Source organism: Mobula birostris, chromosome 1 (genome assembly GCF_030028105.1).
Source record: "Mobula birostris isolate sMobBir1 chromosome 1, sMobBir1.hap1, whole genome shotgun sequence".
In the NCBI taxonomy this organism is placed as follows: domain Eukaryota; kingdom Metazoa; phylum Chordata; class Chondrichthyes; order Myliobatiformes; family Myliobatidae; genus Mobula; species Mobula birostris.
The window spans coordinates 85,932,837-85,955,815 of NC_092370.1; the positions used below are offsets into that span (position 1 = coordinate 85,932,837).

A 22,979-nucleotide genomic window follows, 5' to 3' on the forward strand; every position below is an offset into this window, starting at 1 on the left:
CTAATGTGTGCCTGAGAAACTGGTGCAGGGGGCAGGGCTTCAGATTCTTGGATCATTGGGAACTTTTCTGGGGGAGGTATGACCTGTTCAAAAGTGGTGGGTTGCACTTGAATACAAGGGGAACCAATATTCTTGCAGGCAGGTTTCTTAGAGTTGTTGTGGAGGGTTTAAACTAATTTGGCAGGGGGGTGGGAACCGTAGTGAAGAGACTCCAGATAGGACGGATGGTAAGCAAAGATGGCGTGCAGTCAGACTGTCAGGAATGGCAGGCAGATGATGGGATATAATTGCAGCCAGCAGGGTGAGTGTCAGTGCCTGAGGGATGCAGAATCAAAAAGGATAGCAAATATGGTACTCTGTGATATATCTCAATGCACGGAGTACATGAAATAAAGGTGGCTGATATTGTTGCACTATTACAGATTGTCCAGTATGATGTTGTGGTCATTACTGAATCATGGCTGAAGAATGGTTGTAGTTAGGAACTGAATGTCCGAGGTTATATGTTGTATTGGAGGGATTGGAAGGTAGGCAGAGAGGGTGGCATTGCTCTCTGCTGGTAAAGAATGACATCAAATCAGAAGAAAGATGTGACATAGGATCAGAAGATGTTGAATCCTTGTGGGCTGAGTCAAGAAACGTCAAAGGTAAAATGACAGTTATCTACAGGCCTCCCAACAGTAGCTGGGATATGCACCACAGATTACAATAGGAAATAGAAAAGGCATGTCAAAAGGACAATGTTATGATAGTCATGGGAGATTTTAACATGCAGGTCAATTTGGAAAATTAGTTTGGAAATGGAACTCGAGAGTGAGTTTTTTGAATGCCTACAAGATGGTTTTTTAGAGCAGTTTGTCATTGAGCCTACTAGAGGATTAACTATACTGGATTGAGTGTTATGTAATGAATCGGAAGTAATAAGGGATCTTAACTTAAAAGAACCCTTAGGAGACAGTGATCACAATATGACTGAGTTTAACTTGAAATTTGGTATGGAGAAAGTAAAGTCTGGCGTAGCAGTATTTCAGTGGAGTAAAGGAAATTACATTGGTAGGAGAGAGGAGTTGGCTGAAGTAAATTGGAAGGAGATGCTGGCAGGGATGTCAACAGAGCAGCAATAGCATGAGTTCCTGGGGAAAAAACGGGGAAGATGCAGGATAGTTGTATTCCAAAAACAAAGAAATACTCAAATGGCAAAATAGTAAAACCATGGCTGACAAGGGAAGTCAAAGCTAATGTAAAAGCAAAAGAAAGGGCACACAACAAAGCACAAATTAGTGAGAAGACCAAGAATTGGAAAGCTTTAAAACCCTACAGAGAGCAACTAGAAGACTTGTTAGGAGGGAAAAGATGAAATATGAAAGCAAGCTAGCAAACAATATCAAAGTGGATAGTAAAAACGTAAACGCGAGATCAGCAAAACGATCTCCCAGTCTGTTATCCTTGTAAGCGGAACAAGTGCTACAGATGCCCTTACACTTCCTCCCTTACCACCATTCAGGGCCCCAGACAGTCCTTCCAGGTGAGGCGACACTTCACCTGTGAGTCGGCTGGGGTGATATACTGCGTTCGGTGCTCCCGATGTGGCCTTCTATATATTGGCGAGACCCGATGCAGACTGGGAGATCGTCTTGCTGAACACCTACGCTCTGTCCGCCAGAGAAAGCAGGATCTCCCAGTGGCCACGCATTTTAATTCCACATCCCATTCCCATTCTGATATGTCTATCCACGGCCTCCTCTACTGTAAAGATGAAGCCACACTCAGGTTGGAGGAACAACACCTTATATTCCATCTGGGTAGCCTCCAACCTGATGGCATGAACATTGACTTTTCTAGCTTCTGCTAATGCTCCACCTCCCCTTCGTACCCCATCCGTTATTATATACACACATTCATTCTTTCTCTCTCTCTCCTTTTTCTCCCTCTGACTATACCCCTTGCCCATCCTCTGGGTTTTTTCCCCCCCTTCCCCTTTTCCTTCTTCCCAGACCTCCTGTCCCATGATCCTCTCATATCCCTTTTGCCAATCACCTGTCCAGCTCTTGGCTCCATCCCTCCCCCTCCTGTCTTCTCCTATCATTTTGGATCTCCCGCTCCCCCTCCCACTTTAAAATCTCTTACTAGCTCTTCCTTCAGTTAGTCCTGACGAAGGGTCTCGGCCTACAACGTCGACTGTACCTCTTCCTAGAGATGCTGCCTGGCCTGCTGTGTTCACCAGCAACTTTGATGTGTGTTGCTCAAAGTGGATAGTAAAAGCTTTTTCAAGTATATTATAAACAAATAAATAAAAGAGTTGTGAGTGGATATAAGATCGCTAGAAAGTGAGGCTGGAGAAATAATAACCGAGGACAAGGAGATGGCTGATGAACTAAATGAGTATTTTGCATCAGTCTTCACTGAGGAAGATACGAGCAGTGTGCCAGATATTGAAGAGTGTGAGGGAAGAGAAGTGAGTGCAGTTGCTATTACAGGGAGATGGTGTTCAAACAGCTGAAAGACCTAAGGGTACCTATGTCACCAGGGCCAGATGAATTTCACACTGCGGTTCTAAAAGAGATAGCAGTCGAGATTGTGGAGGCATTAATGATCTTTCAAAAAATTATTGGACTCTAGCATGGCGCCAAAGGACTAGAAAAATGCAAATGTCAATCCAGTCTTTAAGAAAGGAGGAAGACTGCAGAAAGGAAATTATAGACCAGTTAGCCTGACCTCAGTGGTTGGGAAGCTGTTAGAGTCAATTGTTAAGGATGAGGTGATTGAGTACTTGGTGACATAGGACAAGATAGTGCAAAGTCAGCATGTTTCCTTCAGGGAAAATCATGCCTGACGAATCTGTTGGAATTCTTTGAGGAGATTACAAGTAGGTTAGATAAGAAGATGCAGTGGATGTTGTATATTTGAACTTTCAGAAGGCCTTTGACAAGGTGCCACATATGAGGCTGCTTACCAAGTTAAGAGCCATGGTATTACAGGAAAGTTAGAAACATGGTTAGAGCATGGGCTGATTGAAGGGAGGCAATGAGTAGGAATAAAAGGATCCTTTTGTGGTTGGCTGCCAGTGACTAGTGGTGTTCCACAGGGTTCAGTGTTGGGACTGCTTTTTATGCTGTGTATTAATGATTTAGATGATGGAGTAGATGGCTTTGTTGCTAAGCTTGCAGACGCTATGAAGATGGGTGGAGAGGCAGGTAGTGTTGAGGAAACAGGTAGGATGCAGAAGGACTTAGATTAAGAGAATGGGCAAGAGAGTGGCAAATTAAATACAATGTTGGAAAATACATGTCATGCACTTTGGTAGAAGAAGTGAATATGTAGACTATTTTCTAAATGGAGAAAATCCAAAAATCTGACTTGGGAGTCCTTGTGCAGAACACTGTAAACGTTAACTTGCATGTGAGTCAGTGGTGAGGAAGGCAAATGCAGTGTGAGCATTCATTTCAAGAGGTCTAGAATATAAGAGCAAGGATGTGATGCCGAGGCTTTATAAGGCATTGGTGAGGTCTGACCTTGAGTATTGTGAACCATTTTGGGCCCCGCATCTTAGAAAAGATGTGCTGGTATTGGAGCAGGTCTGGAGGAGGTTCACAAGGATGATTCCAGGAATGAAAGGTGATCATATGAAGAAAGTTTAATAGCTCTTGTTCTGTACTCGGTGGAATTTAAAAGGATGGGGGGTGATGGGATTGAAACCTTTTGAATGTTGAAAGGCCAAGACGAAGTAGATGTGGAAAGGATGTTTCCTGTAGTGGCTGAGTCTAGGACAAGAGGGCACAGCCTCAGGATAGAGGGATGTCCATTTAAAACAGAGATGTGGAAAAATTTCTTTAGCCAGAGGGTGGCGAATTTGTGGAATTTATTACCGCAGGCACCTGTGGAGGTCAGGTCGGTGGGAGCTTGATGGGTTCTTGATTGGACACGGCATCAAAGGTTATGGGAGAAGGCTGGGGAGCGGGGCTGAGGAGAGGAGTAAAGGGTCAGCCACGAATAAATGGTGGAGCAGACTTGTATGGGCCAAATAGCCTAATTCTGCTCCTATGTCTTATTAAAGTCTGTCACGAGCCTTGCTGGTACCCATTCTGAGCTGGATAGACAGGAGCATTGTGTGGTTAAGTACCTTGCACAAGGACACACACGCTGCCCCGGCCGAAGCTCGAACCCACGACCTTCAGATTGCGAGTCCAATGTCCTAACCACTTGGCCACGCACCACACTCCTTTGTCATATGGTCTTGGTATATTCATAAAGATGATATTTACTAAAAATGAGCTGCTTGTTTTTGCAGATATTTCTTCTGGGTCAAGTACTTTGACTGACCATACCAGCAATAAGAGAAACGAGGTAATTGCAGAGAATGTCTTTTTTTGTGTGTTTTTTAGAAAATGAATCATAGTCTATTTTAAACTCAACTCCTGTTATTTTAAAATAAATGAAATACTGAGCAAATCAGGCTACATCTGTGCAGAGAGAGAAAAATAATTAACCTTTCAGGTCACTGTCCTTTCATCTACTGAGTAAAGTTTTAAAAACAGGTTTTCAGTTGCAAGGCAAGGGGTAGGCGAAAGGAGAGATCTAAGGGAAAATCTGTGACAGGGCAGATAACAAGAGAGGCTCAATGCCAACTGGTAGTTCCAGCTGAGAGGGCGGTGGCAGCTTGCTCTTTGCAGCTGACCTGTTCAGATTAGGTATAAATGTAAACGAATGAAAACCAAAGAAATAAAACTAGCAGTTCTGGGACTATTGGATGCAAGCCACAACACATACTGACAGTCAGAAACAAAATCTGATGAAAATTTTCAACAGACATGGAGAGAGTATTACAGAGTTCATATTAGTACTTGATGACTTCATTTAGAATCAGCCACTTGTGAAGTGTACTGTGAGGGCTGTATACTTGAAATTGTTAGATTCAATGTTAGGTCAGATTGCTGTTCAGCTTAGAATCGTAATAGAACAGAGAACAGTACAGCACAAGAACAGGCCATTTGGCCTACGGTGTTGTGCTGAACCAGCTATAAAGCAAGTCAAAAAGTATTTGCCTCTACTACCATAGCAGGTAACACATCCCAGGTATCCACAACTCAGTTTTTAAAAAAAAGCTTACCCCTCACATCCCCCTTGAACCTACTCCTTCTCACCTTCAATGTATGCCTTCTGGTATGAGACATTTCAAACCTGGGAAACAGATACTCCCTGTCTGCTCTATCTGTGCCTCTCAGTCTTAAACCTCTGTCAGATCTCCCCTCAGCCTCTGGTGCTCCAGAGAAAACAACCCGAGTTTATCCACCCTCTCAAGACAGCACATGCTCTCTAAACCAGGCAGCATCCTGGTAAACCTCTTCTGTACCTCCTCCAGAGCCTCAAAATCCTTCCAATAGTGAGGCAACCAGAACTGTATGAAATACTCCTAACAAGTTTTTTATGAATTTGCAACGTAATCTTTTGACTTTTGAAAATGTCTCGACGAATAAAAGCAAGCATTCCGTAAGCTGCTTTAACCACCTTCTCAACCTGTGTAGCCACTTCTAAGGAGCTATGAGCTGGGATCCCAAGATCTTTCTGCTCAGCAACACCATTAAGGGTTTTTGCCCTTAACAGTGTACTGTCTCCTTGCATTTGCCTTGCCATAGTGCAGCGCCTCACATTTATCTGGGCTAAGCTGCATCTGCCATTTCTCTGCCCAACCGATCTATAATGCCTATTAAAAGTATTCAGCCCCTTGGAAGTTTTCATGTTTTATTGTTTTACAACATTGAATCACAGTGGATTTAATCAACAAATATTACTAAACACAAAAATAATTGATTGCATAAATACTCCCTTCAAGTCGGTATTTAGTAGATGCACCTTTGGCAAATACAGCCTTGAGTCTGTGTGGATAGGTCAGCTTTGCACACCTGGACACTGCAATGTTTCCCCAGTTCTTCTTTACAAAACTGCTCAAGCTCTGTCAGAATGCATGGGGATTGTGAGTGAACAGTCCTTTTCAAGTCCACCTACAAATTCTCAATTGGATTGAGGTCTGGACTCTGACTTGGCCACTCCAGGACATTAACTTAGTTGTTTTTAAGCCATTCTTTATAGCTTTGGCCTTATGCTTGGGGTCATTGTCTTGCTGGAAAACAAGTCTCCCAAGTCGCAGTTCTCTTGCAGACTGCATCAGGTTTTCCTCCAGGATTTCCCTGTGTTTTGTTGCATTCTTTTTACCCTCTACCTTCACAAGCCTTCCAGGGCCTACGGCAGTGAAGCATCCCACAGCAAGATGCAGCCACCACCATTTTTCACAGTAGGGGTAGTGTGTTTCTGATGATGTGCAGTGTTTGGCTTGCACCAAACATAGCGTTTAGTCTGATGGCCAAAAAGGTCAATTTTGGTTTCATCAGACCATAGAACCTTCTTCCAACTGACTTTAGAGTCTCCCACATGCCTTCTAGCAAACTCTAACTGAGATGTGGCTTTCTCTTTGCCACTTTTCCATAAAATTGCGACTGGTGAAGACCCGGGCAACAGTTGTATGCGCAGTCTCCTATCTCGGCTACTGAAGCTCGTAACTCTTCCAGAGTTGTCATAGGTCTCTTAGTGGCCTCCCTCACTGGACCCTCTAGTCACTCAGTTTTTGAAGACAGCTTGCTCAAGGCAGATTTACAGCTTTACATATTCTTTCCATTTCTTGATGATTGACTTAACTGTACTCCAAGCGATATTCAGTGACTTGGAAATTTTCTTGTATCCATCTCCTGACTGTGCTTCTCGATAACGTTTACGCAGAGTTTGGAGTGTTCCTTTTGTTGTCATGTTGTAGTTTTTGCCAGGATACGAATTCATTAGCAGTTGAACCTTCCAGATACAGGTGTATTTTTACTACATCAATTGAAACACCATGAGTGCACACCATGAGGTCTCCAAAAACAGTCTCCATTTAACTAATTATGTGACTTCTAAAACCAGTTAACTGCACCAGTGATGACTTGGTGTGTCATACTTATGCAATCAATTATTTTGTGTTTTATATTTGCAATTAATTCAGATCACTTTGTAGGGATCTGTTTTCACTTTGACACCAAAGAGTTATTTTTCTGTTGATCAGTGTCAAAAAAAGACAAATTAAAGCCATGATTTAATGTTGTAAAACAAAAAAACATGAAAACTTCCAAGGGGGTGAATACTTTTTATTGGCACTGTATACGCACTTCAAACTGGCTAACCCATCATACCTGCTATTTCAATTGTGTCTTTCAGTACTTACCCTAACATCAACCCTTTGGTCCGATCCTTCCCTCACTAACCTATGGCTCTGGTTCCCAGCCCCCTGCAAAACTAGTTTAAACTCTACAAAGTAGTATCAACAGACCTCCTGACCAGGATATGATAAGTTGGAAAATGAGATGCTTTTGCTGTAGCTTTGATATGTGTCTTTTTGATTGTTCACTTCTGTATTACAGATAATTCAGCACATGGTCACTGTTTAATTATTTTAGCATTAAAATAATAACACCTATGACATACATTTAGCATTGAAAGTAGTTGCACTAGCTGCTTATTTGGAGAATGGAATGTTCAGAGATTGTCTAGGCATATTATATTTATCCTTCAGTTGTTTCAAGTTGCCATTTCAGATTTTTGGCAATTTGATTTGCAGTCAGTTTGACCCACAAGTGAAATTTAAAATGACATGCTATTTGAGTCTTGGGTATTTGGCCTATAAAATGCTTTAACTATAACAAAAATTGTTTATGCAAAGTTGTGAAGAAAGTAAACGATTTATTGGAGCTTGCAGTGTTACATGAAAAGTTGAGAGATATGTTCCTAACAGGGATAGGAGGAAACACATTGTAGTTGTGATCAGATGCATACTAACTCCTGCAGCATGGTTGCGAAGCAGTTTTTGCAATCACTTTATAGTGCCAGCGATCACTGATCGGGGTTCGATTCCTGCTGCTGTCTCAGGAACTTGTACAAGTTTCCTCCAGGTGCACCAGTTTGCGCTCTCGCATTCCAAAGACATAAGTATTAAGGTTAGTAAGTTGTAGACACACTCTGTTGGCATAGAAGTGTGGCAACGCTTGTGGGCTGCCCCGGCACAATCCTCACTGATTTGAATTGATGCATATGACTCATTTCACTGTGTTTTTCGAAGTACATGTGATGAGTAAAACTTACTTAACTTTTCCTTTTAAGCACAATACTTTTGTGTATTGTGTTAGAATAAAAGTGAAATTTCTGTTGTATTAGTAAATCTAATATCAGATAGTGCAGCATTACCAGACTGGTGGGATTTTCAAAGTCCCAGCAGTACCGGGTTGTTGGTTTAAATTTGCTTTAATTTTGAATATGTAACTTTAATTTTTAAACCACCAGATTTCTACCATGAGGGACTCTGAAAATTATCCTGCCTCAAGAGGAGCAGAGGAGGAACTTGGCCCAAGGCGACATAGTGATAGCCTTGCTAGTTTGTTAGAGGATGAAAAGCTGTTGTCACTGGCAAGTTTGGAAGTACAGTCTACAGGTATAGTGCATAAAGATGTTACAGTTGCCTCACAGTAACAGTACTGCAACTGAGCTGTAATATGTGAAATATGCATCATAGATTTTAAAAATGAGGGTTGTTCATTGTGGGTTTGGTAAACTTCATTGCAACACAAATTTAAATGTTTCATAGTTCAGGAAAAAAAATCCAATTTTTATAGACTTTTTTCATTTACAGTAAATCTGGTAATCTAGCATACTTGAGTCTTGAAGGTGCCAGATGAGCAGATTTTCCAGATGATTGGATTTTACGGGTATTATTACCCCAACACAGTTTTAGTTTGTGTTGTTTCTAAATTTTGCACAGTAGCTTAATAAACATTACAGTGAGTGGTGAGTTTAAAGGGAATGCAGGAAACAGAACTCAGTGCCAGATGCCAGACCACTGGCATTCTGAACAATCAAATACTAGATTATTGGAGTTTTACTGTTTTCTTTCCCTGTTGCCTTTTTTTCTGCTTCTGTTAGTGTTATTTGTTTTAGTCTGTTATTTTGTATTTTTAACAAATTTTGGTTCATTCCTTCTGGATTAATAACTCAAAAATATAAAGCTGTTATCTTCACCTTCCTTACACTTTTGCCTTTTGTAAATACAATGGATTCTGGTTAATTGTGTCATTGGTTAATCAGGTCAACCACTTACTTGGGTCAGTTTTTAAAGAACAAAAACTAATTGGAAATATAACTGGGTTTCCCTTAATTTATTTGGGGCACTCTGCTGCTCAGTTGGGGCAGGAGACTGTTGCTGATCAGATCCTAACTAGTGTCAGTGGCATGCACTTGTGTAGCCGTTAGATGCTACATTGTGCTTAGACCAAGCAATTTTTAAACAGCATCAGTTACATGTGTTTGAATTCAAAAAGCAGTAATTTTTGTCAGTGATAGTTAGGTATGAGCAGTAAGGCTATTCGGAAATGTTCTACTCACTGTGGTTTCAAGCATTCAAAAAAAATAATGCCGGGAGTGAAAATGAAATGATTTCACTACTTCAAGTTGGGAACAACAGAGAATTTGAAGGTATTGACAATCATCTTGAATGTTGCAATGAAAATGAAGATCTGGATGATGCAAAAGCATCGGATGAAGTCAGTCCTTTATCTGCGCTAGGTGTCTGTGTTGATTTTGTTTCTTACGTACACCAGACAAATTCTTCTGTCAATTATTACAAACTAACAGTTTTGTAGTACTGTAGAACTGTTGAAAGTGTCCTAATTTGTTACTGTATTTTATTTAAATATGTAATTTGTTATTCAGTTAAATGGTAGTTTGTCCTTTAATACCTTTCTAACTATTTCCATGAAACTTTGCCTAATTAGGTCAGCCACTTAATTGCACTAAAATGTACTGGTCCCGGTGTGTCCCAATTAACCAGAATCTACCAGAATTCAGTTGTCTTAATTGATTGTGATTGATCTCACAATTATTATTCCAACAGATGATGAACTTGATGCAGATACATTACAAGATGATAGACTGGAAGCTTATTTCAAGAAGTTTGTATCACCAGGAATGCAGAGGGGTCACACTGAAGGACAAGAGCTTCCTGAAGCCCATTCTGCAGTTCAGGTAATCAGTATTTCAACAAGGGGTCACTAGGGAAAGCTCCGTCGTCAAACATGTACACCACACATCGGTGCCAAATGTTTCATCAAATATAACGGCAAATAAAATTTAATTTGCTGTTAATGTACTCTGAAGTAATGGAACAGCTGCCTTATTCTGCATATCGTCATGAGCATTTGTCCCAAAAAGAGTTTTTTTTTCTGATTTGTTTCATTTTACTACTTTCTCTCCTTAGTTTAAAGTTTGAGTGATTATGGGCCTAAAATTTCTCCGGTTACATTATGTACACACTCCCAGTGGTTTCTATCCTGATTTCGCTAATGAGAACATTTTCCTTGGAATTCATTTGTTTAAAAAAAAAAGTTGCAGAAGTTAATAGTTATTGCTCATTTTTATTCTAATTACTGATTTTGAAATTGCTGGACTTAAATTAGGAGTTGACTTAATCATGTCTATGTTAAAGTTGAATCTGAATAAAACTTGGGAGACCAACTTCTTATAGTTACATCAGTTTATTTCCGACAAGTGGGCCCACTCTCTCTGGTTACAGCTGTATATTTATACATAGTAAGCCCCATACATTACTGTTGCAAGATGTCATTAGAACTGGTATGCCCACCAAGTCTATTGGTGTGAAACTTAGTTACAGATAAGAGAGTCTGCTAGGTCAAGGCTTAATTACAGGTGGATGTGCTGTCCAGTCCTTATCAGTTATTCCCTTTGCTAGGCCCTGACTTAATTACAGAGAGATGTTCATACCTGTCCTTATCGGTGAGTCCTCCTTCCACTACTCAAACAAGGGTACAATGTACAATGTTATCAAACTCTCAATGTCTCTGCAAACCAAGGGAGAACTAGTATAAGCCGGTTTTAGCTAACTGCTGAAGACAGAGTTTACTTCAGTTCAAAAATTCCTATTCAGTCCCAATTATTCTTTTAGCCAGAGGTTACATTGGTTCAAAATGATTTTTTTATATCCCCAGTCCCTCATCTAATAGAAATACCTTTACAGAGTTTTGCAGCACAGGGACCGTCCCCACAGCCAAACTCGTCCATGCTGAACAAGGTGCATATCTAAAGCTAGTCCCATTTTCTTGTATTTGGCCTAAATCCTCCACATCTGTACTATCCATGTACCTGCCTGTCTCCTTTACGAGTCTGTGCTGGCCAGTGCTATCATGTTTGCTGTTGTGTGCTGGGGCAGCAGGCTGAGGATGGCAGACACCAACAGAATCAACAAACTCATTTGTAAGGCCAGTGATGTTGTCGGGATGGAACTGGACTCTCTCACGGTGGTGTCTGAAAAGAGGATGCTGTCTAAGTTGCATGCTATCTTGGTCAATGTCTCCCATCCACTACATAATGTACTGGGTGGGCACAGGAGTACATTCAGCCAGAGACTCATTCCTCCGAGATGCAGCACAGAGCGTTATAGGAAGTCATTCCTGCCTGTGGCCATCAAACTTTACAACTTCTCCCTTGGAGGGTCAGACACCCCGAGCTGATAGGCTGGTCCTGGACTTATTTCATAATTTACTGGCATAATTTACATATTACTATTTAACTATTTATTACTATTTTCTATCACTATTTATTATTTCTATGACTATTTACTATCTACTAATAGTAATATTACTATTTTTATTACTATTTATTATTTATGGTGCAACTGTAATGAAAACCAATTTCCCCTGGGATCAATAAAGTATGACTATGACTTAATATATTGACAGTTTTACAATGCATAGTATTTACTTGATTAAAATGCTACCTTTTTTCTCCCCACGGGTAATCCTTGGTAAATGTTTCGAGACAGATATTTCGGATAAAAACAACAGCGCATGCGCACCAAATTTAATTGTCTGCTCATGAGTGCATGTACAAGTCTATCATAACATCCCTCCTTTTATCAAAACAAAGAAATGGAACAATTGAGAATTAAATTCTATTTCTCTGAAGTCTGCTTTCCAGTGTATTTTCATGGAATTAACTTTCAAAGCATTCATTAATCATGCTTTATGTCTCTTATGCCTGTCACAAATACATACCAAACAACAGAAATTCTGCAGATGCTGGAAATTCAAGCAACACACATAAAAGTTGCTGGTGAATGCAGCAGGCCAGGCATCATCGCTAGGAAGAGGTGCAGTCGACGTTTCAGGCCGAGACCCTTCGTCAGATCCTGACGAAGGGTCTCGGCCTGAAACGTCGACTGCACCTCTTCCTAGTGATGCTGCCTGGCCTGCTACAAATACATACCATTCATTTCCGTTTGTATGAGCTTATATACAAAATATAAAACATACTAAAATTTGACTTTAACTTCGAACTACAAAGTACACAACCTCAAATAGGACATGGTCCTTCTTTGAGTATAAACATGACATTAAAATGCCAAGTAGTGTCACAGACTTATTGTTCAATTGTTCATGCAATTATTCAATGTGGGACAAAGTTGTCTTGATATTGTGGCCTTTTCACTGTGCCGCCAGAACGACTTTTTACTGTTTTGTCCGAATCCTGTTGTTTGTTATTTGCATGTTTCAACGTTTGTGTTAGTGTTTGTGTTGTGTCATTAGCCTCTGCTATTATTTGGCTGTGTGTATTTGATGCGATAGGCAGACTGTAGTCATTGTCATTAGCCTCTGCTTGTGCATTTGATGTAGGCACACTGGGGTCATTGATCTCGGTTGTTTGACCTTGGCCTGTTCATATGTGATTAGCTTTTCAGGCGGTTCCTGAGCCGTCTTTCGTAGATGTGTGCGATTATGTCGGTAGATACCATAAGGGGTTTGAACTACATATGCACGCTCATCAAGGCGCCGACACACAGTTGCTTTCTCCCAAACACGAGGAAATCTGCAGTTGCTGGAAATTCAAGCAACACACATCAAAGTTGCTGGTGAACACAGCAGGCCGGGCAGCATCTCTAGGAAGAGGTACAGTCGACGTTTCGGGCCGAGACCCTTCGTCAGGACTAACTGAAAGAAGAGCTAGTAAGAGATTTGAGAGGGGGAGGGGGAGACCCAAAATGATAGGAGAAGACAGGAGGGGGAGGACGAAGGGTCTCGGCCCGAAATGTCAACTGTACCTCTTCCTAGAGATGCTGCCTGGCCTGCTGCGTTCACCAGCAACTTTGATGTGCATTGTTTTCTCCCAATTCTTTTTACCTTGCACACGGTATCCCCTTTGTCGAGTGGGGCAAGGTCTTTGGCTGATTTGTTGTAATTGTTGGCCTGCTGCTGGACGTGTTGTTTCATGTGCTCGCATTCGTGTACAACTCTGGGTTCCAGTAAACTCGCTGTTGTAGGCAGGAGCGTGTGTGTGGGGCGATTCATCAATCGCTGGGCAGGACTTGTGCTGAGCCTTTGCGAAGGTGTGTTGCGATGGTCAAGAAGTGCGAGGTAGGGATCTGCTCGCAATTTGTTGCTCTTTGTGAGGATCCGCTTAGCTGTTTTGACTGCTGATTCAGCTTTTCCATTCGCTCTGCTATTTCTGGGGCTGCGACACAAGTGCTCAAAATCCCATTCTCGTGCAAATCCGTGAAACTCCACTGATGTGTATTGTGGCCCATTATCACTAACCACTTGTGTTGGGCTACCATATCTCACAAAATGAGCCTTCAATTTGCAAATAACGGCTGCGCTGGTCATATCGCAAAGAAGATCTACCTTGAAGAAGTTGCTGTAGTAATCAACGGTGACAAGGTGCTCTTTTTCTTCGTATGCAAATAAGTCGGTACCTATCTTTTCCTATGGCCGAGCAGGTACCTCATAACTTATAAGCGATTCTTTCTGCTGACTCATTTTGTATGTGCAACAAATATCACATGTAGCAATATATTGCTTGATGTCGCTGCTCATGCCTGGCCAAAAAAGTCATTCGCATGCACGTCTAAGGCATCCTTCTACACCCAAGTGTGACGAATGAATTCTTTCCTTCATTTGCTTTTGCTCACTTTGTGATATGATGACACACTCACCTTTGAAGATTAAGCCGTCTTGGATTGTGAGCTCATCCCTATAGCTATAGTAAGGTATAAGTTGCTCTGGTAGCATATCACGTTCGCTTGGCCATCCACTGATGATTATGCGTTTCAACATCAATAGTGTGTCATCTTTCGCTGTTTCTGTGCAGATCTGCTCTAGACGCTCATTGCGGATTGGCAGGTGCCAAAGCATGTAGACTTCGTTGAAGCTGTTCTCCTGGCCTGGAGTACCGCTGACTGCTCGTGATAGTGTATCCGCGAGGTGCATGAGCTTTCCTTGACGGTAGGTGATGTCAAAGTCATAGCTTTGCAGGCGAAGAAGAACTCCCTGTAGGCGCTTTGGTGCCTTCACCAACGGCTTCTTAATTATCATTTCGAGCGGCTTGTGATCACTGAGTACTCTTGTGAAGCGGCCAAAAGTGTATTGATGAAAACGCTCAAGTGCGAAAATGATTGCAAGCATTGGCTTTTCGGTCACTGCGTAATGTGTTTCTGTGTCCGTTAGCGCTCTGCTTGCATATGCGATCGGACATCCATTCTGGAGGAGTGCTGCCCCTAGGCCTTGGTTGCTGGCGTCACATTGGATGGTTAGCTTTTCCTTAGAATTGTAGTATGCTAACACCGGTGCTTCGGATACCATCCGCTTGATCTTGAGAGAGCGTTTTGCTGCTCAGCTGACCACTCCCATGCTACATCTGGCTTTGGCAGCTGTCTTATTGGCTCAAGGGTATCTGAGAGACTTGGTAGAAAACGGCTCAGGTAGTTGACAAATCCGATCAATCACTGCACTCCCTGCACATCCATGGGCGCTGGCATGTTGAGAACGTCAGCGACCTTTTTAGGATCAGGCTGAAGTCCCTCACTTGTGATGAGATGCCCCAAAAAGGGTATCTCTGTCCCTCTGAAGACAGATTTATTCTTGTTGAGCCTGATACACAATGCTGTAATAGCTGCTCAAGTTTCACATCATGATCGGCGATTGCCTTTTCCTGCGTTTCCCCTTTTTCGTACTCCAGAATGCTGTCTATGACGTAGATCACTCCTGGTAGTCCTTCCAGCGCCTGATGCAGCCTGCGCTGGAAGATCACTGATGAAACGCTGGTTCCAAACAGGAGTCTGAGCCATCTATACTGCCCGAAAGGTGTGTTGAAAGTGGTGAGCACGCTCGATTCACTGTCCAATTTCACTTGCCAGAATGCAGAACTCATATCAAGCTTGCTGAAAACCTTAGCCTGGTCAAGATCTGGCAAAATGTCCTCTATCACCAGAAGGGTGTAGTGTTCTCTCCTCAGCGCTTTGTTCAATGGTCGAGGGTCAATGCATATATGAAGACTGCCATTCTTGTTCTCTGCGACTACTAACTGGCTAACCCACCTTGTAGGTTCATGGACTGGAGCTATCACCTTGCGGTCTACCAGTTGATCGAGCTCAGCTTTCACTTCCCGCTTCATAGCGTGAGGTAGACATCATGGGGGTAACACTGTAGGTTGAACTTCCTCATCAATCTGCAGGTGGGCTGCACCCAGAAGCTCCCCGAGCGTATCATCGAACACCTCTGCATAGCGTTCTGCTGGTGTGCATTGTTTTTCTTTAAGTGTGGATGCATGCACCCTGCGAAAGTTGTCATCGTTGACTGTAATCAGATTCATTTGCTGGCTGGCCTTGCTTCCCAGCAATGGTGTAAAGTCGTCAGTGACCACGACAAATTCGACAGAATACTTGCGGTTCGTCATGGGGTTACGCAGTTTCACTCTACACATCCCTTCTGCATCCATGGTGGTCTTGTTCCACATCATCAGCTTTTTTGTGCATTGTGTTAGTGTGTGGTCTACTCCCTCCAAGTATTTGTGGGATAAAATGTTACTGCTCGCCCCGCTGTCGGCTTGGAAGTCTGTTGGCTTTCCATTGATGAGCATCTGTGCAAATACGTCATCCTTTGTCTTCAAACTGCTGGCTACCAGTGTGACATTGTTGATAAACTTGGTGCTGCTGTCACTGTCGGTTTGGTCATTGCTTTGTGCTTCCACCCCATGCACGGGCTTCTGCTTGCACACCTTTGCAAAGTGATTTCGAATGCCACACGCCTTGCACACCTGTTTGTATGCTGGGCATTGTTGCTTGTCTCTTGCATGTTCCGTGCCACAGTACTTGCAAGGGTTCACTTTGCTTCTGTGGCTGTTCAAGGTGACTCTTGCTCTGGCTCCACCACCAGCACTAGCCTTCTGTCCAGGATGCTTTGGACCTTTCTTGTTAGTGTGAGGTTTAATCCCATGGACAGTAGCGGAACTGCTATCTGCAGCTGTACTGAATGCTTCAGCTATTTCTGTGCTTTTACAGATGTCAATGCAGTCATTGAGCAATTGCTTTCTCTCTTGTAACAGACGCTTTCTGGTTTGGGAGTCATTAATGCCCAGTATGATCTTGTCTCTCGGCAGACTGACATACACGAGCAAAAATTACGTCTTTGCAAGAGATCTAAGGTTGGCAAGAAACGATTGAAAGGTCTCACCTTGTTCTTGTTGCCGTTTGTTGAGCAAGTACTGTTCATATGTCTCATTTTTCTCACCAATAGCATATCTGTCAAATGCAGCTAAAATTTTTGAGGTCTTCTTGGCCTTCAGCCTCATCTGCAAACACAGAACTGTTGTAGACCTCAAGTCCTGACGGTCCAATTGTATGTAAAAATAATGCCATCAAGTACGCTGGAACCTGTTTGTGCAGTTGTGCTACAACACTGTAGTTAGTCCACATCTGTCGCTATGTCTTCCATCCGTCTATCACCCCGCGGTTGACTGTCACGGTTGGTGGCGGGCAGATGCCGCTGACTGGGGGAGGACTTTTGCCTCGACCATGGTTCCCCAGCATGGGATCGCCCGCGGGTGCTGGGTGCCGCTGAGATTCTGCTGTCTCACCTCCAGGCATTGCTACTGCACCCATCTCTATTTGTGGCTGGTGGCTGGTTGCTTGTCTCGGTCGACATTTTTCTACTCTTACACTCACCCTCCGATGTTTCAGAGTTGCGCTATTATTATGCTGCCAACTGCAAGTTGAAAAAATCAGGCGCTGCAGTTGAAAAAGGCAATTTTCTGAGCCCCACCGCTGCCACCATGTTTCGAGACAGATATTTCAGATGAAAACATTGGCGCATGTGCACCAACTTTAATCGTCTGCTCACGAGTGCATGTACAAGTATATCATAACAGTAAATGTATTGAGCTCAGCAAGTGGAAAACAATTTATCATTGACTTAAGTATAACCTTGGACAACAACAAGAAGAACCATCCTTCTGTAATTTCTGACTGAAGAGGGATCAGAATCAGGTTTAATATCACTGATAATATGCCGTGAAATTTGTCTAGAGGTAGCAGCACTGTGCAACACATTTAAAAAAAAACGAAGTAGTGCAAAAAAATCAAAAATAGTTTGGTACTGTTCATGGGTTGGTTCATTGTCCATTCAGAAATTTGATGGCAGAGGAGAAGAAGTGTTACTAAAACGTTGAGTACATTTCTTAAGCTTCCTTACCTCCTCTCTGATGGTAATAATAAGAGAAAAGCATATCCTGGGTGATAACTTTGCCATGGACGGTCCCAAGCCTGGCTGTAAAAGGAGGAGGAGGGTTGGGAGTGGGGCTAGCTACCCTATCTTATTAAAAACCCAGCACCAAAGAAGTGCCAGCAGAAGCTCCAAAGAACTACTCACTGGAAGAAGGGGCTACATCCTGAAAGACTAAAAGATTGACCACAGGTAGAGGATGAAGGCAAGCTGGGCCTATGCCCCAGTAGGGGTAATGGACTTGAAAAGATATTCTGGGTCATGGGGGTGGGGGTTGGGGGGTGTCCTTAATGATGGATGCTGCCTTTTTGAGGCATCGCCTTTTGAAGATGTCCTTGATGCTGGGGAGGCAGGTGCCCATAATGGAACTGCACAAGTTTAGGAGTCTGCAGTTTTTACCAATCCTGTGAAATGGCCCCTCAATACCTGATGGTGATACAACCAGTTAGAATACTCTCCATGGTACATCTTCAGAAATTTGCTAGAATTTTCAGCAATATTCTTCAAAATCCCTAATGAAATATAGTCACTGATATATTATCTTTGTAATTGCATCAATATGTTGGGCCCAGGATCTTCAGCAATGTTTGCATCCAGGAACTTAAAACTTCTCACACTTTCCACTGCGGACCCCTCAATGAAGACTATTGTGTGACTTCCCTTGACCTCCCTCAAAGGTTATGGATGCTTCAGCCTTCCTTTTGGTTTAACTTTTTTAGTGCTCAGTACAAATTGCAACTGCTATAGTAAACTGCCAATTATACAACTAGCTGTCAAAACTGTTTTCAGTTGATCAGATGGGATAGCTGTTAATACTATGAGCATCGCCTTTTTATATATAGCATATAATGTAATTTGTTGCATTATTTCTCACTGGTGCATGAGCTTCAGAACCACAGTAAGTTATTTTTTTATGCCATTCAAACCGCAGAGCACTTCATGGATAAAGGCTTAGTTTTGCTGTGTGATTGAAGATTTAATGTAAATAAGCAAACCTCATATAATGGCAGTTTTCTACTGAGCAACAGGTGCTTGAGCTCTTAGGCTCTATGCCCGTTAAACACTCTTGCTTGGTTCTACAGAACAAACACCATATATAAACCAGTTCCAAACTGATTAACCATTCCCTGCCCATTACAGTTTTTTATGAGCGCAGATGTATGACAGCTGATTAAGCAACATCCTGGGTTTGCCAGGTGTTAAAACATTGGTGATTCAATGCTCAGATGTGTCCTATTCACAAATAATCAAATGCATTTTCTTTTAAAACATTTTCTCTGGCAATTTAAGATGAAAATGCAAATATTGGAGAAATTTGAACACATAACCAAATTAAGTTTTAAAAAAAAATCATCTAATGCTTCCATCCTTGCAGTCAGTCTTTATTTATTTGAATTGGTTCATTGAGCTTCTAATGACTTCAGCTGAGTAATTTCCATTTTAACTGCTGCTGAGTTTCACAGCAAATCCAGCAACAACAGAGAAAGATTCCTGCATTTGCACCCAGGGAAAGGGGATAGTGTTATTTTAGAGCAGGAGTTACCAATCTTGGGCCCATGGACTCCTTGTTTAATGGTATTGGCCTATGGCATAAAAATGGTTGGGAGCCCTTGTTCTAGAGTATGTTACATGGAAGAGGAGGAGGTGGTGTAAGATGTCTTGGAGCAATAATGTGGATAATTCCCCAGGGCCTGATGAGATGTTACCAGATTGCTGAGAAGATGACTGAGATTTTTGCATCTTTGCTGACACAGATGAAATACCAGTTGGCAGGAGGGTTGCAAATGTTAGTTCTTTTATTCAAGGACATCAGGGATATATCAGGTAGCTAATAGGCCAGTGAGTCTTGCATTAGCAGTAGGAAAGATTGAAATAAAATCTCAAGGTATAGGGTTTATTTGGATTTGGGAAGACAGGAATTGATTAAGGATAGTCAGCATTGTTTTATTCCTGATAAATCATCTCTTCAATTAGATAAAATCGTTCTGAACAATGTGATTAATACTGAGAATCCATTCCTACCCTGGTGCCAGCCAAGTCTCTGTGATGGCCACTACATCATAATTCCATGTATGCATCCAAGCTCTCAGTTTCACCTTTGTTGCTGATGCTTCTTGCATTGAGGTACACACACTTTAGCCCTTCTACCTTCCTACCTTTACACCCTTTATCCTGCTTCTCTTTCCTCAAAGCCTCTCTATATGTTAGAGCTGGCTTTACTCCATGCACATCTTTCACTGCTCTATCGCTCCAGGTACCATCCCCCTTGCAAATTAGTTTAAACCGTCCCGAACCATGCTAGCAAACCTACCTGCAAGGATATTGCTCCCCCTCGAGTTCAGGTGCAACCCATCCAGTCTGTACAGGTCCTACCTTCCCCAGAAGAGATCCCAATGATCCAAAAATCTAAAGCCCTGCTCCCTGCACCAACTCCTCAGCCACGCATTCAACTGCCATCTCCTCCAATTCTTACCATCACTGTCATGTAGCACTGGCAGCGATCCTGAGAACGCCACCCTTGAGGTCCTGTTTTTCAGCCTTCTGCCTAGTTCCTGAAACTCTCACTTCAGGACCCCATCCCTCTTCCTGCCTATGTCGTTGGTACCAACATGTATCACGACTTCTGGTTGCTTTCCCTCTCGTACCAGGATGTCGTGCACCCGGTCAGAGGCATCCCAGACCCTGGCACCCAGGAGGCAACAAACCATGCGGGTGTCCTTCTCACGTCCACAAAATCTCCTGTCTGCTCCCCTGACTATAGAGTCTCCAATGACGACAGCTCTCCTCTTCTCCGTCCCACCTTTCTGCACCACAGAGTCAGACTCAGTGAGCCCTGCCACCGTGGCTCACACCTGGTCGGTCGTCCCCGCCAACAGTATCCAGGACGGTAAACTTATTATTCAGGGGAATGGCTACAGTGGTGCTCTGCACTACCTGTCTACCCACCTTCGCTTTCCCCCCTCTGACTGTCACCCAACGACCTGCTTCCGACAGCCTAGGTGTGACTACCTCCCTGTAGCTCTCGTCTATGACTGCCTCATTCTTCCTTATGAGTTGAAGGTCAGTGCTTTAAAAGGGATAGAGAGGGGGGAGAAAGGGGAGGAGGAGTGGCATTACTGGTCAGGGATACTATTACAGCTACAGAAAGGGTGGATAATGTAGCAGGATCCTCTTTTGAGTCAGTATGGGTGGAGGTCAGGAACACGAGGGGAGCAGTTACTCTATTGGGGGTATTCTGTAGGCCCTCTGGTAGCAGCAGAGATACAGAGGAGCAGATTGGGAGCAGATTTTGGAAAGGTGCAAAAATAACAGGGTTGTTATCATGGGTGACTTTAACTTCCCTAATATTGATTGGTACCTGATTAGTTCCAAGGGTTCAGATGGGGCAGAGTTTGTTAAGTGTGTCCAGGATGGATTCCTGTCACAGTATGTGGACAGGCCGACTGGGGGAATGCCATACTAGATCTAGTACTGGGTAATGAACCAGGTCAGGTCACAGATCTCTCAGTGGGTGAGCATCTGGGGAACAGTGACCACCGCTCCCTGGCCTTTAGCATGGAAAAGGATAGAATCAGAGAGGACAGGAAAATTTTTAATTGGGAAAGGGTAAATTATGAGGCTATGAGGCTAGAACTTGGGGATGTGAATTGGGATGATGTTTTTGCAGGAAAATGTACTATGGACATGTGGTCGATGTTTAGAGATCTCTTGCAGGATGTTAGGGATAAATTTGTCCCAGTGAGGAAGATAAAGAATGGTAGGGTGAAGGAACCATGGGTAACAAGTGAGGTAGAAAATCTAGTCAGGTTGAAGAAAGCAGCTTACATGAGGTTTAGGAAGCAAGGATCAGATGGGTCTATTGAGGAATATAGGGAAGCAAGAAAGGTGCTTAAGAAGGGGCTGAGAAGAGCAAGAAGGGGGCATGAGAAGGCCTTGGCGAGTAGGGTAAAGGAAAACCCTAAGGCATTCTTCAATTATGTGAAGAACAAAAGGATGACAGGAGTGAAGGTAGGACCGATTAGAGATAAAGGTAGAAAGATGTGCCTGGAGGCTGTGGAAGTGAGCGAGGTCCTCAATGAATACTTCTCTTTGGTATTCACCAATGAGAGGGAACTTGATGATGGTGAGGACAATATGAGTGAGGTTGATGTTCTGGAGCATATTGATATTAAGGGAGAGGAGGTGTTGGAGTTGTTAAAATACATCAGGATGGATAAGTCCCCGGGGCCTGACGGAATATTCCCCAGGCTGCTCCATGAGGCGAGGGAAGAGATTGCTGAGCCTCTGGCTAGGATCTTTATGTCCTCGTTGTCCACGAGAATGGTACCGGATGATTGGAGGGAAGTGAATGTTGTCCCCTTGTTCAAAAAAGGTAGTAGGGATAGTCCGTGTAATTATAGACCAGTGAGCCTTACGTCTGTGGTGGGAAAGCTGTTGGAAAAGATTCTTAGAGATAGGATCTCTGGGCATTTAGAGAATCATGGTCTGATCAGGGACAGTCAGTATGGCTTTGTGAAGGGCAGATCGTGTCTAACAAGCCTGATAGAGTTCTTTGAGGAGGTGACCAGGCATATAGATGAGGGTAGTGCAGTGGATGTGATCTACATGGATTCTAGTAAGGCATTTGACAAGGTTCCACACGGTAGGCTTGTTCAGAAAGTCAGAAGGCATGGGATCCAGGGAAGTTTGGCCAGGTGGATTCAGAATTGGCTTACCTGCAGAAGGCAGAGGGTGGTGCTGGAGGGAGTACATTCAGATTGGAGGATTGTGACTAGTGGTGTCCCACAAGGACCTGCTCTGGGACCTCTACTTTTCTTGATTTTTATTAACGACCTGGATGTGGGGGTAGAAAGGTGGGTTGGCAAGTTTGCAGATGACACAAAGGTTGGTGGTGTTGCAGATAGTGTAGAGGATTGTTGAAGATTGCAGAGAGGCATTGATAGGATGCAGAAGTGGGCTGAGAAGTGGCAGATGGAGTTCAACCTGGAGAAGTGTGAGGTGGTACACTTTGGAAGGACAAACTCCAAGGCAGAGTACAAGGTAAATGGCAGGATACTTGATATTGTGGAGGAGCAGAGGGATCTCGGGATACATGTCCACAGATCCCTGAAAGTTGCCTCACAGGTGGATAGGGTAGTTAAGAAAGCTAATGGGGTGTTAGCTTTCATAAGTCGAGGGATAGAGTTTAAGAGTTGCGATGTAATGATGCAGCTCTATAAAACTCTGGTTAGGCCGCACTTGGAGTACTGTGTCCAGTTCTGGTCACCTCACTATAGGAAAGATGTGGAAGAATTAGGAAGGGCACAGAGAATATTTACCAGGAAGCTGCCTGGTTTAGAGAGT

The 22,979-nt window shown here is 43.0% G+C and overlaps 1 protein-coding gene across 10 annotated transcripts in view; it reads left to right on the plus strand.

Annotated features, from left to right (window-relative positions):
- The window catches only part of cep192 (centrosomal protein 192), a 228,056-nt gene that overhangs the window by 28,244 nt on the left and 176,833 nt on the right, over nucleotides 1-22,979 (plus strand). For 8 of the 10 annotated variants that reach the window (XM_072258457.1, XM_072258408.1, XM_072258373.1 and 5 more), the window contains exons 5-7: nucleotides 4,289-4,344; nucleotides 8,362-8,509; nucleotides 9,965-10,095. In XM_072258457.1, the coding sequence (XP_072114558.1) occupies nucleotides 4,289-4,344; nucleotides 8,362-8,509; nucleotides 9,965-10,095 (335 nt within the window). Of the gene's footprint in view, nucleotides 1-4,288; nucleotides 4,345-8,361; nucleotides 8,510-9,964; nucleotides 10,096-22,979 lie in introns of those variants that run through there. The other 2 variants (XM_072258432.1, XM_072258441.1) reach the window with 2 other exon arrangements.